General features: G+C 53.0%; 1 protein-coding gene across 2 annotated transcripts in view; it reads left to right on the top strand.

Moving 5' to 3' along the window:
* The first annotated feature begins 15,782 nt into the window (after positions 1-15,782).
* Positions 15,783-17,303, top strand: part of CHRNA5 (cholinergic receptor nicotinic alpha 5 subunit) — a 43,454-nt gene continuing 41,933 nt past the window's right edge. Inside the window, exon 1 of one of the 2 annotated variants that reach the window (XM_008248452.5) lies at positions 15,783-15,965. In XM_008248452.5, coding sequence (XP_008246674.2) covers positions 15,866-15,965 — 100 coding nt within the window. In that variant the 5' untranslated portion in view covers positions 15,783-15,865. The remainder of the gene's footprint in view (positions 15,966-17,303) is intronic. The other variant, XM_089310798.1, reaches the window with a different exon arrangement.

Consider the following 17,303-nt stretch of genomic DNA (forward strand, 5'->3'; position numbering starts at 1 on the left):
AGGAAGGTGGCGGCTTAACCCTTTGAGCCTCAGCACCAGCCCCTGGAGTGAAATTCTAAACGCTTCCAGGGTGGGTATTTGCCTGCTGAAGATGCCTGCATCCCTGGGTTTGAGTCGCAGCTCCACGCCTGACTCCAGCTTCCTGCTCATGCTCAAGTGATCGGGTTCCCACAGGGGAGACCTGAAGCTCAGTTCCCAGCTCTGGTTTGGTCCCGGCTCGCGGGGACCACTGCAGGCATTTGGGGAATAAACCGTGGATGGAAGCCTGTTCTCTCTTTCTTCAAACATTTTTTTTTTTTTAAAAAAGATTTATTTATTTATTTGGAAGGTAGTTACAGAGAGAGAGAAATCTTCCATCAGCTGGTTCACTCCCCAGATGGCTGGAGGCTGGACCAGGCCAAAGCCAGGAGGCAGGAACTCCACCCGGGTCTTCCATGTGGGTGCGGGGGCCCAAGCACGTGGGCCGTCGTCTTCTGCCTTCCCAGGCGCATTAGCAGGGAGCTGGGTCAGAGGCAGAGCAGCTGGGACTCGAGTCCGTGCTCATGTCAGTGCCGGCCTTGCAGGTAACGGCTTAACCCTCTGCGCCAAACTACAAACAGCTCATTTCCCAGCTGAATCAGAACGGGTGAGCTTTCTGTATCCTGACGGCCCTTCAACGCTTTCCCGAAATTACAATTTCTTCTACAATGCAGAAATCAAAATCTGAAGTTGATTTCACTTGTGGTGAGTTTCAAATTATGCTTTTAAAAATAAATCACGCGAAAAGAAATCCTGGTCCTATGAGTAATCTCACTTCTGGTGTTTTTCTTAATCAGAAAATAAGTAAGACTGACATTTCTATAGTCTAGCACTTTGAAAGTCCTGTGAAAGTATTTGTTTTAGCTGTGCAAAAATATGCCATACTGAAAAAAAAAAACTAGAAACTAATTTCTTTGTTGAATACCATGATTTTGGGTTTTTGGGGGTGGGGTTTCATTTTAAGAAAGACAGGTCCTGGCCGGTGCCGCGGCTCACTAGGCTAATCCCCCGCCTGCGGCGCTGGTACCCCGGGTTCTAGTCCTGCTCGGGGCGCCAGATTCTGTCCCGGCTGCTCCTCTTCCAGTCCAGCTCTCTGCTGTGGCCCGGGAGTGCAGTGGAGGATGGCCCAAGTGCTTGGGCCCTGCACCCCATGGGAGACCAGGAGAAGCACCTGGCTCCTGCCTTCGGATCAGTGCGGTGCGCCAGCCGGCCGTAGCAGCCATTTGGGGGGTGAACCAACGGAAGGAAGACCTTTCTCTCTGTCTCTCTCTCACTGTCTAACTCTGCCTTTCAAAAAAAAAAAAAAAAAAAAAAGACAGGTCCTTAGCTCCTAACTTACAGTCTTGCAGGAAGGACAGGGTGACCGTCAACATTGCTTTTTAAATTTTTTTAATTTTTATTTTATTTGATAGGTAGAAACAGACACAAAGAAATCTTCCATCTGCTGAATCAATCCCAGACACCTTCAGTGGCCACCAGGGGGCAGAGCTGGGAGCCCAGAACTCAGTCCAGGTCTCCCTTGTGGGTGGCGAGAACCCGACCCTTTCAGCCATCACCACTGCCTCCCAGGGGCTGCATAGGCAGGAGGCTGGAGTCTGGACCAGTGCTGGGGATTGAACTCAGGTACTCTGATGCAGGATGTATGAGTCTTAAGTACTAGGCCAAACGCCCACTGCTATGTTTAATCATCCTCATACCGTATATTAGTGAAAGTTTTTATTTTTAAGATTTATTTATTTATTTGAGAGGCAGAGTTACAGAGAGAGAGGTCTTCCATCTGCTTGCTCACCCCCCACCCCCACCCCAAATGGCTACAATGGCTGGAGCTGGGCCGATCCAGAGCCAGGAGCTTCTTCTGGGTCTCCTGCGTGGGTGCAGAGGCCCAAGCACCTGGGCCGTCCTCCACTGCTTTCCCAGGTGCATTAGCAGGGAGCTGGATTGGAAGAGGAGCAGCCGGGACACAAGCCAGCACCCACATGAATTGCTGGCTCCGCAGGTGGAGGCTTAGCCCACTATGCCAGAGCGCCAGCCCTGGTGACAGCTTTTTATTCTTTTTTAAAACCTATTTATTTACTTACTTGAAAGGCAGAGTGACGGGGTTGGGGTACAGGGGTGTTTCCATCTGCTGATTCACTCCCCAGATGCCCACAACAGCTGGGGCTGGGCCAGGCTGAAGCCAGGATCCAGAAATTCCACCCAGGTCTCTCACACGGGTGTCAGAGACCAAAGTAACTGGACCATCCTGTGTTGCCTCCTAGGCACATTAGCAGGAAGCTGGATCCGAAGCAAGGAGTGGCTAGGACTCAAATCAGGCAGTATGATGGGCGTGGGGCACCCCAAGCAGTGGCTTAACCTGCTGTGCCTCGCACCTGCCCCAGCGACACTGACTGTGAAAGGAGCCTCTTCTGCCTGTGTTCTCCTGTAAGAGCCACTAGGGGCTGGTGCCGTGGTGCAGCGGGTGGGGCTGCTGCCTTCATGCCAGCATCCTGTATGGGCGCCGGTTCAAGACCTGGCTGCTCCACTTCCCATCCAGCTCTTTGCTATGGCCTGGGAAAGCAGTAGAAGATGGCCCAAGTCCTTGGGCCCCTGTGCCCATGTGGGAGACCCGGAAGAAGCTCCTGGCACCTGGCTTCGGATCAGTGCAGCTCCAGCCGTTGTGGCCATCTGGAGAGTGAGCCAACGGATGGAAGACCTCTCTCTCTCTCTCTCTCTCTCTCTCTGCCTCTGCCTTTCAAATAAATAAATAAACCTTAAAAAAAAAAAAAAAAGAACCCACTAAAACGTAGAGATGGTTCTTTGGCCCTTCCAGTGAACATAAGGGATTTCGTTAGTTATTGTTGAAAGTGGTCCCAGAGAGAGGATTTTCACTTCCTTTAATCTTGGCAGGAGACTGTTTTCTGAGTCCCTTTATACCGAACCGTAACACGCTCTGTGCAAAAGTCAGCATCACGCCCATGGAGGAATCTGGGGAGAAACGCCTCTGCGTCCCGAACAGCCCGACAGCTTACTTTCTCTGATGATGGCCAAGACGTGGTCGCCTTGGGAAACTCACACAATCAGCACTCATTACGTCTTGCCCCGTGTTAACCACCATTGATGTGTCTCACGGGCCCAGTTTGGGTGCTGCACTGTGCACTGGTGACCCTCAGCCAATCAAAGCAGGCTCTTTCCAAACAGTTGTAAAGGAGAATTTAAAATGTGGTCTTTCCTGGGCTGGCGCCATGGCTCACTGGTTAATCCTCTGCCTGCGGTGCCAGCATCCCATATGGGCGCCAGTTCAAGTCCCAGCTGCTCCACTTCCGATCCAGCTCTCTGCTATGGCCTGGGAAAGCAGTAGAGGATGGCCCAAGTGCTTGGGTCCCTGCACCCACGTGGGAGACCCTGGCTCCTGGCTTCAGCCTGGCTCAGCCCCAGCTATGTGGCCATTTAGGGAGTAAACCAGCTGATGGAAGATCTCTCTCTAATCCCTCCCTCTCTCTCTCTCTAACTCTGACTTTCAAATAAATAAATAAATCTTCTTTTTAAAAAAAGTTGAAAGGAAACGGGTATCATGATAGAACTGCTCATGGAGTTCAATTTTTCTTCTTCCTTTATTTTTTTTATTTTTTTTTATTTTTTGTAGCAGAGTGAACGTCCCTCTTAATTCCAAGCTCCGTGCATTTTCTGAAGGACCCGGTGGCGCCAAGTCCCTGAGGGCCCGCTGCTCTCAGAGGCTCAGAGGGGTTTCCCTGTTACGTCATGGAGGAAGCTGAGGCTGAGGAAGGGGGATCATCTTGTGCCGAGTCCCACAGCTCCAGGGTCCTCCGTCCAGGGCACCCCATCACTGGCATCCCTTGCTGGGACTTCTGCCATGCCCACCCACACTTGCCGCCTCTAACCTGTTCCCCCTTCAACCGCCAGTGTAATCTTTTTTTTTTCTTTCTTTTTTTGACAGGCAGAGTGGACAGTGAGAGAGAGAGAGACAGAGAGAAAGGTCTTCCTTTGCCGTTGGTTCATCCTCCAATGGCTGCTGCGGCCAGCGCGCTGCGGCCAGCGCCCTGCAGCCAGCGCACTGCGCTGATCCGATGGCAGGAGCCAAGTACTTCTCCTGGTCTCCCATGGGGTGCAGGGCCCAAGCACTTGGGCCATCCTCCACTGCCTTCCTGGGCCACAGCAGAGAGCTGGCCTGGAAGAGGGGCAACCGGGACAGAATCCGGTGCCCCGACCGGGACTAGAACCGGGTGTGCCGGTGCCGCAAGGTGGAGGATTAGCCTAGTGAGCCGTGGCGCTGGCCATTGTCCGAGATATTTTAAAATGTCCTACAGGGCACAGGGGAGCTGCAGAGAGAACCAAGGAAAGCCGTCCCCCCTTGGTGTCGCAATGACTCTGAGCAGGTTTGACCGCTGTCACTCATCCGCTTGCCTAAGCTCACCCTGCCTTCGCAGGGAGTAAGTTCTGAGTCTTTTCTTAAGTGCTGGGGGCTGCGGCGCCGGCCCCAGTGTAATCTTAATCCGTGAATGTGCACACAGCACATTGGCCTGCACTGGTTTCCCATCAGAGGAATCACACGCAGCTACTGGGAAGCTACTGAAGCTTCCAGACCCCTCGCCGCACGGCCCTGGAAAGCATCCTAACGGGTTCTTCAGCCCAAACTCAAAGTAAGGCCTTTCCCCTGCAGTTGGTAGGCGCTGCTGTCTGCACAAACCTGCCCTCCCTTGGAAGACGGCAGTGGGTGTGGGTGGGTGTTTTGGGGTATATCCAGTCACAGTCCATCGGATGCATGCTGGGGTGGTTGGCCATCTGGGTGTAGAAGTGGCTTCCAGGCTGTCTCCTGCCATCCGTCATGGCACCTCATGCAGCCCCGTGACAGGAGGTGTTGGGGCAGAAGCTGTGTCACCCCATGAGCGGCTTAGGGGACTCACAGCAGTTTACAGATACGAATGATGCATTTGGAGTCCAAGGTTAGTCTAAGGAAAACCCCAATGTGTACAGTTACAAGCTGACAGGAGCCAGCGCTGTGGCGCAGTGGGTTAAGCCACCATCTGCAAAGTGGCATCCGACATGGGCACCAGTTCAAGTCCCGGCTGCTCCACTTTGGTCCAGCTCCCTGCTACTGTGCCTGGGAAAGCAGCAGAAGATGGCCCAAGTGCTTTGAAGCCTGCACCCATGTGGGAGACCTGGAAGAAGCTCCTGGCTTCAGTTTGGCCCACCTGGCTGTTCTGGGCATTTGGGAAGTGAACCAATGAATGAAAGATCTCTCTTTCTCTTTGTTTCTCCCTCTCTCTCTGTAACTCTGCCTGTCAGATAAATAAATTTTTTTAAAGTTTATTTTAGTGCCAGAAATTTGTTTTAAAGAATTATTTATTTATTTGAAAGGCCAATTTACAGAGGGGCAGAGGCAGAGAGAGAATCTTTCATCCGCTGGTTCACTCCTCAAGTGACAGCAACGGCCGGAATTGGGCTGATCTGAAGCCAGGAACCAGGGACTTCTTCTGGGTCTCCCTTGTGGCTGCAGGGGCCCCAGAACTTGGGCCATCTTCCACTGCTTTCCCAGGCACATTAGCAGGGAGCTGAATTGGAAGTGGAGCAGCCGGGACTGGAACCGGTGCCCATATGGGATGCCTGGCGTCGCAGGTGGTGGCTTTACCCGCTATGCCACGGCGCCGGCCCCAGTCCAGGGCTTTTAAGGAGTGCTGCTGCTGAGGCAGACACGCAGCCGCTCGCCGGTCTGATCACGGAGCCCTGGACTTCAGCGCAGTTCCCTGGGCAGCTTGCTTGATGGCTTGGCTTTATCAGGAGGAGGGGATGGCGGGATAAGGGTGGGGGCAGCTGCAGCTGGTCTCTGGCCAGGCGATGAGGGGCTGCTTGGAGTCACCATGGCTACTTTCATCCTGCACCGCTGACCAGAGAGGGCCAGATCACTCTGCAATGCAGCCGCCTTTCCGAGGCCGGGTTCCAGAATTCTCAAGCGAGCCTTAATTATCTGCCGAATGGAACAGACCCTCATCCATCCCTGCTTATCGGAACATGGAAAAGAAAAGAAAGACGCATTAGGTCTGATTACACAGCCACTGGATTAACGGACTCCCTGCCGTAAACCTGGACCAGCCCTGCTTTCCTTTGTCCTTGGGCTGAAATCCAACCCCTCCTTCTATTCTGACCTCCAACTGCCCCCAACCCCTCGCCTGCACCTTCCTGACGATGCGCTGCCCCTTGCTTGCATTAAGCTCTTTCCCGCCTCCGGGTCTGGACCTGCCCCCTGCTCTCCCTGGGGGATGCTCTTGCCCAGCCATCCGCCTGCCTGGCGCTTTCCCGTCTCTGCTCCTCATCAGAAAGGTGACTTCTGAGCGTCCTTTTGCCCCCTCCCTTCCTGTTTACTTCCTGCAGTTTGAAGTGCTCTCTCACCTGCCTCTTGCCCCAGGCCGAGCGAGCGTGGGGAAGGAGGGAGCGTTCCCTCCGTGCAGAATCGGACATAGAGCTGACTCCCAAATCGTCATCGCTAGCTGGGGACGTGACAGCACGGCGATTCAAACTCGTGCTTATCTCACAGCCAAGACCAAAGGCTGTGCACATCCTGCCACGCCCAGGACACAGCCAATCTAGCCCTGGTCCTAGTGGCTGAGAAAACCGACGCCATCATAGACCCCTTCCCTGACAGGTGGCTGCAGTGTCCCTCAGTTTTCAAAAACCACGGAGACCAGCTAGAATGCATCAGACATGGAGAGAAAGGAAAGATCGCGTCTTGTGCACCAGCTGCGGGCCTGGACATGAGCCACCGATTTCCAATGTTAAGAGATTCGGAGCAGGTGGCTTGGGATTTGGTTAAAGGCTATCAATTCTCTGGGACAATCCACGCCAGATGTCACCCCAGCCCTCGCAGGGCGCTGTCTGTATCGCCACATGACTGCTCATCTGGTTCTCGCTCCCCATGCAGAATCTTGCTGTCAGCCGGCGTTCCACAGGAGAGGAAGCTCCGGGAGAAATGGAACCGTGGCTAAGTGAGTTAGAGGAGTGGACAATTAGAGCAGAGCTTCCGAAGCTGCTCCCCTTGTTTTTCTTTTTTTTTCTTTTTCTTTTTGACAGGCAGAGTGGACAGTGAGAGAGAGAGACAGAGAGAAAGGTCTTCCTTTTCCATTGGTTCACCCTCCAGTGGCCGCCGCGGCCGGCGCACCGTGCTGATCCGATGGCAGGAGCCAGGTGCTTCTCCTGGTCTCCCATGGGGTGCAGGGCCCAAGCACTTGGGCCATCCTCCACTGCACTCCCTGGCCACAGCAGAGAGCTGGCCTGGAAGAGGGGCAACCGGGACAGAATCCGGTGCCCCGACCGGGACTAGAACCCGGTGTGCCGGCGCTGCAGGCGGAGGATTAGCCTAGTGAGCCATGGCGCTGGCCTCCCCTTGGGTTTTATTTTAGCCTTACTCCTCTGGAAGCATTCGATGGAGGCTTTATAATTACACAGTGAAGTTTGAATTTTTGTGTGAGGATCAAACTTTTATAATGTTCCCTGCTTGGGGTGAGAACAAGCTGGGAATCATTACGCTGGCAACCAGTGAGTTCAATTCTAAGATGGCCATTCTGGGTGGAGCCACAAATATCCATCCAGGGGATAGTGGCCTACACCTGCAGGAGAATTTGTGTCCTTGGAGTCCGCAGCGGGGTCTGCGAACACCTCTCCTGCTCAGAGTAGAAGTCCTGTGGAAGACACAGGCTGCATATTGGGCAGGATTATTCAAATCCTCTGTTTTACGCAGTGGTCTTATAGACAGTAAAGTCAGGGCACAGGGCGGGCATTGTGGCATAGTGACTTAAGCTACTGCTTGCAACGCTGGCTTCCGTTGTCTGGTTCAAGTCTCTGCTGCCCCACTTCTGACCCAGCTTCCTGCTAGTGCACCTGAGAAGGCGCTGAGGGGTGGCCCAAGCATTTGGGGCCCTGCTGCCCATGTAGGACTCCAGGCTGGAGCTCCTGGCACTGTAGCCTGGCCCAGCCCTGGCTGTTGCAGTCATTTGGTGAGTGAGCTGGCAGATGTAAAATCTCTCTTCTCTCTCTCTCTTCCTTCCTCTCTCTCCCACCTCTGTCACTCTGCCTTTCAATAAATAAATATTTTTAAAGAATGAAGAAAGGGCATACATTTCTTTTTTTTAATTAAAAAAAAGATGTATTTATTTTAAAAGCAGTGAGAGACCAAGAGTGACACACACACACACACACAGAGAGAGAGAGAGAGAGAGAGAAAGAGAGAGAGAGAGAGAGAATCTTCCATCTACTGGTTTACTCCCCAAATGCCCCAAAATAGCCAGGGCTGGGCCAGGCTGAAGCCAGGAACCCCATGCAGGTCTCCCACCTGGGTGGCAGGAACGCAATACTTGGGCCATTGTCCACTGCTTCCCATTCACGTTAGCAGGAAGCTGGATGGGAAGCATGAAGTAGCAGGACTTGAACCGGGCACTCTGACATGGGATGCAGGGGGCCCAAGCAGCAGTTTAGCCCACTGCCCCACAATGCAACACCACAAGCTTCCTTTTTTTTTTTTTTTTTTTTTTTTTTTTTGACAGATAGAGTTAGACAGAGATAGAGACAGAGAGAAAAGTCTTCCTTCCATTGGTTCACCCCCAAAATGGCTGCTACGGTCGATCCAAAGCCAGGAGCCACATGCTTCTTCCTGGTCTCTCATGCGGGTGCAGGCGCCCAAGGACTTGGGCCATCCTCCACTGCCTTCCTGGGCCACAGCAGAGAGCTGGACTGGAAGAGGAGCAGCCGGGACTAGAACCCGGTACCCATATGGGATGCCGGCGCCGCAGGCCCAACAAAAGCTTCTTTTTAAAATGTACAATATGCGTATCATCTCAGGAGAACCTCTCTTACTATACACGTGTATTCCTAATTAGCTGTCCTTGGTTAGCAAACAAATGCTGAACTTTAGCATCTTAACTAATTGCAAATCTGCAGAAGGATTTTATTTACAGAAATCCAGATTTATCTTTAAAGAATGTCTTTCACAATGTGACCCATCACTCCCACACTAAAAAAAACTCTAAATCTAGGGGGCATGAAATGCTTTATTACACTCTCTTAAGGTGGAAATACTATTCTCATTTCTTTTATTTTTTTTTTAAGATTTACTTATTCATTTGAATGGCAGCACGACAGAGAGAGGGAGAGACCGAGAGATCTTCCATCTGCTGGTTTGTTCCTCAAATGGCTGCAACAGCCAGGGCTGGGCCAGGACAAAGCCAGGAGCCAGGAGCTCCATCCAGGGCTCCCATGTGGGTAGCAGGGGGCCAAGCACTTGGGCCGTCATCTGCTGCTTTGCCAGGCGCATTAGCAGGGAGCTGGATCAGAAGCAGAGCAGCCGGGACTCAGCCTGGGATGTCTGTGTAACCCTCTGCACGACAGTGCCAGCCTCCGTATCCTCAATTTCTTAACAAGAGCTGCTTCTCATCCCGTACGCGTTTATTTTTCCCATTCCAGGGTGTGTTATTATTTAGTATGCTTTGTAGCTGCATTCTCATTTCTTTGTTAGGCTGTTTTTCTATTGGTAATTGGTTCTGTGTGACAGTGTTCTGTGTATATTTGCTATTATTCAGTTCTATTAGGACAGATCAATCTTATGCGTGGTTTATAATCTTGTGCTATTTGATTTTAGGCACTACTATGTGGCTGCTATACTGTAATATAATAAAACACAGCCAATGAGCTTTCATCCATTAAAATATGTTTGCACTTTTACATTTTAATTGCAGCCCTCGAAATAGCCCTCGAAAGGAACCTTTAAAAAAAAATCCGCATTTCTTTTGGCGGATTGACTTTTAGCATCCCATTAATGCTTACTTGTTCCCGTTTAATTTGTCAGCTGCATTTAATCTCAGCAGTAAAAGTGACAGCATCCATTTTTATCTCTAATTAATTTTTGCTTTGGCTTTCATCTCGAAGGCTCACCGCGGAGTTCGTCTCCAGGCCGCCATGGACGCGCAGAGTGGCCGGGAGACACGGCCTGGCTCCGCCTCCGCTCAGCTGACCCCATTCTGACAGAGAGACGTCGGGCCGCACTGGCACGCAGGACGGCCACTAGGCCACTTGCAGAGGACAGTGTTTGGTTTTGACCCTTGCGGTCCATCCGGCCCCCCAAATCTCTTCCTGTTCTGTTTCCCTTCTAACGGCAAAGTGCCCACTGCCCTTTGCCCAAGGGTTTCGTAAGGGCAGAAGCAGCTCGGAGAATAAGAGCGCTTCGATGGTACCAGCTGCCAGTCATGGGCCACTCGGGAGCCACGGGAACTCAAAACCTGTGAGTTAGGCTTTGGGGGCAGGCGCCGTGGCTCACTTGGCTAATCTTCTGCCTGAGGTGCCAGCATCCCGTATGGGTGCCAGGTTCTAGTCCCGGTTGCTCCTCTTCCAGGCCAGCTCTCTGCTGTGGCCTGGGAAAGCAGTGGAGGATGGCCTAAGTGCTTGGGCCCTGCACCCGCATGCGAGACCAGGAGGAAGCACCTGGATCCTGGCTTTGGATCGGCGCAGTGCTGGCCATAGCGGCCATTTGGGGAGTGACCCAACAGAAGGAAGACCTCTCTCTCTCTCTCTCTCTCTCTCTCTCTCACTATCTATAACTCTACCTGTCAAATAAAAAAAATGAATATTAGGAATGGGATTTTTCCCCCAGATTGATTGATCGATTGACTGATTAGGCAGAGTAGCGGGGTTTGGGGGAAGATCTTCCATCTGCTGATTCACTTCCCAAAGGGTGCAACATCCGGGTCAGGGCCGGGCTAACGAGCAGGAACTCCATGCAGGGCTCCCACGTGAGCGGCAGGGGTCACATGAGCGGCAGGGGTCACGTGGGCGGCAGGGGTCACGTGAGTGGCAGGGGTCACATGAGCGGCAGGGGTCACGTGAGTGGCAGGGGTCATGTGGCCACCCTCCACTGCCTTCGCAGCAGCACGAGCAGGAAGCTGGATTGGAAGCAGAGCAGCCAGGGCTCACCCCAGCACCCCATAGGCGACACTGGTGGTGGCAACAGGGCCCCGGGCGTGGGGTTTAAAGGGAGACATGAGGTCAAGGCTAACGAGTCTTGGAAGTCAGATCACCTGGGTTTGAATCCCTTCCCTCCTATTTCTAGTTCACTAGCTCTGAGATCTTGGCATCCATTTGTCCCAACATTTCGAATGTCTACTCAGTGTTCCATATGAGAGGGAACTTTAAAAAGCTCACAGAAAACTGGAATAAAAAACAGAGATATATTTTGATACAAAATAAGTTTTAAATCCATGCATAAGAAAGGATCTTCAAAAAGTTCATGGAAAATGTGTAATAAGAAAACACTATGGGCCCGGCTCCATGGTGCAGTGTGGTGGAATGAGAAGGCTGTGCCAAGATGGCTGCTCGCAAGCGAGCATCAGTTACTCAGAAATGGCTTCAGAAACCACCTGGCAACAGAGCCTGCCTGGCAACAGGCTGTGATTGGTTAGGGCATAAACCGCCCCTTGACCAGATTGGCTGCTTCTGCTATATAAGCTGCTGCACAAACTGAAATAAACGAGTCTGTGGGCTGCTCACCTCTGACCAGCTTTTACGTGACTCCCGGTGTCTGTGTGGTGACTTCACTCCTCTTGCCCCCACTGCGTTCCTCCTCCCAGAATGAATCCACAGCAACAGGGCAGTAGGTTGATCCTCAGCCTATGGTGCTGGCATCCCATATGGATGCCGGTTCGATTCCCGGCTGCCCCTCTTCCGATCTAGCTCTCTGCTATGACCTGGGAAAGCAGTAGAAGATAGCCCAAGTCCTTGGGCCCCTGCACCTGCATGGGAGACTGGGAAGAAGCTCCTGGCCCCTGGCTTCAGATCAGCATAGCTCCGGCTGTTGTGGCCCTCTGGGGAGTGAACCAACGGATGGAAGACCTCTCTCTCTGTCAGTACCTCTCACTGTCTGTAACTCTACCTCTCAAATAAATAAATAACATCTTTAAAAAAATAGAAAACACTACACAGAGACTTTTAAAAATTGCACCGAAATAAGTTTATCATTTTGTTTTAAATGAAGGGTTTTTTTTTTTAAAGATTTATTTATTTATTTGAAAAGCAGAGGTAGAGAGAGGGAGAGGAAGAGAGAAAGAGAGAGAGGTCTTCTATCCACTGGTTCACTCCCCAGATGGCCACAATGGTCAGGGCTGGGCCGGTCTGAAGCCAGGAGCCAGGAGCTTCCTTTGGGTCTCCCATGTGGGTCCAGGGGCCCAAGCACTTAGGCCATCTTCTGCTTTCCTAGGGCATTAGCAAGAAGCTGGACCAGAAGTGGGTCAGCTGGGACTTTAACCAGTGCCCATATGGGATGCAGGTGCCTCAGGTGGTGGCTTTACCTGCTATACCACCGTGCTGGCCCCAGTTTTTCTTCTTTGTTTATTTATTTGAAAGTTGGAGTTAGAGAGAGGGAGAGAGAGAGATCTTCCATCTGCTGGTTCATTCCCTAGATGGCTGTGATGGCCAGAGCTGGGCCAGGTCAAAACCAGGAGCCAGGAGCTTCTTCTGGGTCTCCAGTGTGAGTACAGGGACCCAAGCACGTGAGCCATCTTCCACTGCTTTTTCCCAGGGCATCAGCAGAGAGCTGGATCAGAAGTAGAACAGCCAGGACTGAAACTGGAGCCCAAGTGGGACGCCAGCACGACAGGCGTGGCTTAACCTGCTCCACCACAACACCAGCCCCAAATGCATCTTTCAATGGCATTTCCCCACACGCTTTCTGAAGCAGCCTGGGACTTCCTGAGTATCTACGCTAAATAAAGCAGGCAGGTGCTGTGAGTCAGGAGCTGCTGACTGGAGGGGGACTGAGGCACTCTAAAATGCCACAGAGCAGGGAATGACAAATTGTAGCAAATGTGAGGGGTAGGAATTGGGGGGCGGGGAGTGATGGAGGGTCCAACTGAGGTTTGCTTGTCCCTCAAGAGGGGACAAAGAAGCCCAAGCTGAAGAAGCGGGGGCAGGTGGAGGGGAGGAGAGGACAAGCCAGGCAGAGGCAGAGCACGTGCAAGGACCCTGGGGCAGGGCTGGGTTTGGTGGTTCTGGGGCCTTGAAGAGCCAGTGGTGTGCCACTCCATGTGCAAAGGAGAGGGGCGTGACATGGAGTCGTTGAGGGCAGCAGGGCCCTTCTGGGATTGGCTGCTGGCTGCTGAATGTGTCGGACAAGGTGCAGGGGGTGACAGTCATGTCTGGGGCAGGAGTCAGAGATGTGCTGGCATATGAAGAGAGCTGTAGGGGGGCGGGGGATGTAGAAGTGGGTCCAGGTGAATTCCAGGTAAACCACGCTTTTGGGGGTGAAGCAGAGGGGAGCTAGGGATGACATCTGAGTGTTCAGCTTGACTCGTCTGCTGGATGGTGGTACCACGGATTGACCCGGAAAGGCTCAGAGGACAACAGGGTTGGGGACATTGCTAAGTGACATGACCAGGAGACAGTGAGGCCAGGTGCCTAGCTCTTCGGGAACTCAGTGCCTGGTCACTGTCAGGACACAGGTGCAGATGGTGTTGACAGCCGGGAAAGCCGACAGCGTCACCCAAGGAGGGAGCACTCATACGGAGACGCAAGAGAACTGGTCCAAGCCCTGAGCCTGTGTGGTCCCCAGCATGCAGAGCCCGAGTGAAAGAGGAGGAGGATGCCGGGAGAACTTGGGATGAGAGTAACAGAGTATCACCCTCGACATATTGCTTGAGATTGAATGAGCTAATGCATTAACATGTGCTTAACTTGTTATACTCTTGGTTACCTAGCATGGCAAACATGGCAGTTACTGAATTCTGTTTGCCGTGGCAAGGTGCCCGCTGGCCGGGGGCATTCAGGAGCAGGCCAGTTTGAGCTGCTGCTGGAGATGCCAGCATTCGTATTATACTGCCTAGATTTGAGTCCCAGCCCCGCTCCTGACCCCAGCTTCCCGCCAGGGCACACCTTGGGAGGCAGCGGGTGATGGCTCCCATGGCTGGGTCCCTGCCACCCTCGTTGGAGACCCAGACTGAGTTCCTGGCTCCCCGGCTTTGACCTAGCCCATCCCTGGACGTTGTGTGGTTTTGGCAAAAGATGGCAGGTTAATAGAGAAATAGATGAAGCGAAGGGATTTGAAATGGGTCTTGAAGAAAGGGTGGGTTTGAATATTCAGATAAAGGGAGAAGGAACAGAATGCGTAACGATGGGGAAATGTGATAAAACCCCACAGTCTTCAGAGGAACATGCAGCGCTGTATGACAGTCGCTTGGGCTGCATCTCAGAAAGCTGGTAGACGGATGCTACTTTAGTTCGTAGCTACGGCACCGGCTGCGGTTTCCACTGTTATGTGGGCAGCCAGCGTCTCCTAGCAATGTCTCTAACCGAATCAGGTGCAGCCACCGCATCCAGCAACCGTGAAAAAGCCGGGCAGGAACCACACATTCTATTCTGTGATTTGGATTTTAAAGTTCAAAACAATTTACACACTTCGCCTTGCACTTAAACACAGTGACAATGACGATAATGCAAACACCTGCTGTTCTCGTGGTTATTGGCATAAAATTCTGTGAGGTCCGGGGCGGGGGGGGGGGGGTTTCCGAATGTGCCTGCTGGAACAGAGCTAGCAACCATTTAATTCTAGTTTTGCCACCAGCAGGTACCATGACCTTCCGTTTCAAATCCCTGGGCTGTAAAAGCACAAGAACACTTTGAAGTCGCCCAAACACTGTCAGGATGAATTGTATAAGTATGCAGAGCTGGAGACTTGCTTCAGAGCAAAAAATCTAAATCTGCAGTCAAGGAATAGCAAGCAATGTCTTTCCCCTCTGTGCAGAGGTGCAATCAATGGCCAGCCTGGCTATCATCTTGTCCAACCCTTTTGCGTGGCTCCTTTTTCTAAGTCCTGCTTAAACAGACTTAAAAGCAGCTTCCACGGGCTGCTGTCTCCCTTTTCCCGGTTGTACTCAGAGTTAGGAAAAAAGTCTTCACTTGAATTTTTGCTGTTTAGACTCGTCGCAGCCAGGTTTAGATTCTAACAGATGCACGGATCTGGAGGTCGGAACGAAATTTCTGCTCACCAGGCATCTAGAAGTGTCTGCTCCATAAAGCTCTCTATAAAGAGACAGAGACACGCATTGCCGGTGAAGTTTAAGGGTAATTCACCAGCATCCCTTCAGCCAAGTGAAGCTTTCTAATCAGTTATGAACAGGAGGCACGGCAGGGGGATGGGAGGCAGGATTCCAGCAGTCAGTACCCATCTCCATCGGAAGCACCAGAGTTACAAAGACTGACCGACAGCAGCACGGAGGGCACGCCCAAGCCAGTTCTGCGCGTGGCTCTCGTGCGTGTCAGCAGCTGCATCTTCCAGAGTCCAGGTTCCTGACAGGGAGCCCTTGGGAGCTGCTGGCACCTGCTGGCAGTGGAGCCCAGTGGCGAGTGCTTGGCCAGGAGCCCCGTGCAAGTCCTTTCTCACCATGATTTGTCTCAGCACCCCTCTTGTTTCTTTGTTCACCCCTCTGGCATTATTTTATTTATACAGTTTGCGGGCGTTCTGAACGCTGGAAGCCGTCGGTCCATCTGGTTGGCTTCTCCGGCTCCGCGCAGAGAACCCAGAGTGGTTAGGGCTAGGGCGCACCTGTGAGCCAGCCTGGAGGCAGGGCCAACTTGGTGGGGCGGGGCCAGGTGTGGAAAGGGCGGGGCTAGGAGGTGAACAGAGGCGGGGCCAGCTCTGCCGGGGCGGGGCCGGGGCAGGACCACGCGCCGCGAGTCTCCTATCGCGGCCCGGCCCCACCCAGAGCAGAGACGTTAAGGTGGGCTCGGCGGCCGGAGCTGAGGAGCCGACGAGCGGAGGGGCAGGTGTCCGGCCCCTGTCGTCGCTCCAGTCCCGGAGGCCCTCCCGCGTGAGGCCGGGGCGATGGCGGCGCGGGGGTCGCGGCCCCGCGCGCTGCACCTGCTGCTGCTGCTGATGGAGCTGGTGGCCGGGCGCTGGGCGGCTGGGGGCGCCGCGCCGCGAGGTGAGTCTGGTTGCGGGGGTGGGGGGACACTTAGCATCTTTTTCTCTGGTCGTTGGAGCGGGGTTCCGGTTTCAGCGCCCAGGGCTGGTCGTGTAAGCGCAGGGGAGAAGCCCCTTTTAGTTCCCGGGCCGGCTTAGCTGCGGGGACTGCGCGTGGACCTCGAAGCCACTTTTGCCCGAAAGATGCCAGGGTGGCCCAGCAGGGCTCCCCTCGGGGCTTGAGACCTGACCTGGGCCGCCGGCCCCTTTCCTCGTGTAGCCCCGAGACCCCCTGCCCGGGCGAGGGCCGCCGCGCGGGCAGCCGGCGTTTTCCGCTCGGCCGTTCTGGAAGGTGCGCTGAGCGAGAACGGAGGGCACAAAGCGCTGAGTCCTGCGAGTTGCCAGCGCTGTGGATGGAGAGTTTCCGAGGCGGCCCCCGGGACGCCGCACCTGTGTGCACCTGCAGGCGAGCGGCGCGCGAGGGCGCGCGCTGCACCTGTGCCTTAGGCAAAGGGAGAACCTTACGGGTGTTAAACGTTTCTTTCCTTTCCTCCGTGTTTCAGCTGTGATTCCCGGATTCGGGAAGGAATAGCTTTGGAAATTGGAGTTATTCTTGCAGGAGGCATGCGGGATACTTTGAAAAGTTCATGGAAACCAGATTTAAAAGATACCATTTGGGTGCCAAGAGTTTTTGAAAGCCATGCATAGTGTTATCGTGATACTCGTTTTCCAAGGGTGCTTTTGAAGCCTCATGTGTGGATTTACAATTTTTTTTTTGCACTAAGATACACATACCCTTTTAAAAAGCTGATCTTTAAAATTGATTTTTATCTTATTTGAAAGGTGGGGCGGGGCAGGCGTTTGGTCTAGCACTTACGACCCCACTTGGGACACCACGTGGCACATTGGACTGCTGGGGTCCAGGTCCTGGCACGGCTGCTGACTCCAGTTTCCTGCCAATGCACACCGTGGGAAGCAGGGGTGATGCCTTGTTGTTCCGAGCCAGCGAGTGCTGACAGAGGAGCTCCCCACATTGATACATTTTAGAGTCCTTTACTGCCGGAGGCCCAGAGCGGGTTCACACCCCAAAGAACTCTGGAGCCCGAAGCCCAAAGCAGCAGGGTTTATAAAGGCAAAAAACACAAAATCGGGAGGGGAATACGTGGTTACCGGGGTCAAGCTAACCTAACGCCTATGTGAAACTAATATCAATTATAATCTTAATAATACCAGTTACAATCTTAACAATTTCAATTATAATCTTGACATTAATCCAGGTATTGGCTTAAATCATGTAGGACAGAGACAAGTTACTATCTATTAATCCAGGTGCAGTCTATCCGCTTCCAAGCCTGAGCAA

This window comes from Oryctolagus cuniculus, chromosome 12 (assembly GCF_051225735.1).
Source record: "Oryctolagus cuniculus isolate XC-2025 breed Fujian yellow rabbit chromosome 12, ASM5122573v1, whole genome shotgun sequence".
NCBI lineage: Eukaryota > Metazoa > Chordata > Mammalia > Lagomorpha > Leporidae > Oryctolagus > Oryctolagus cuniculus.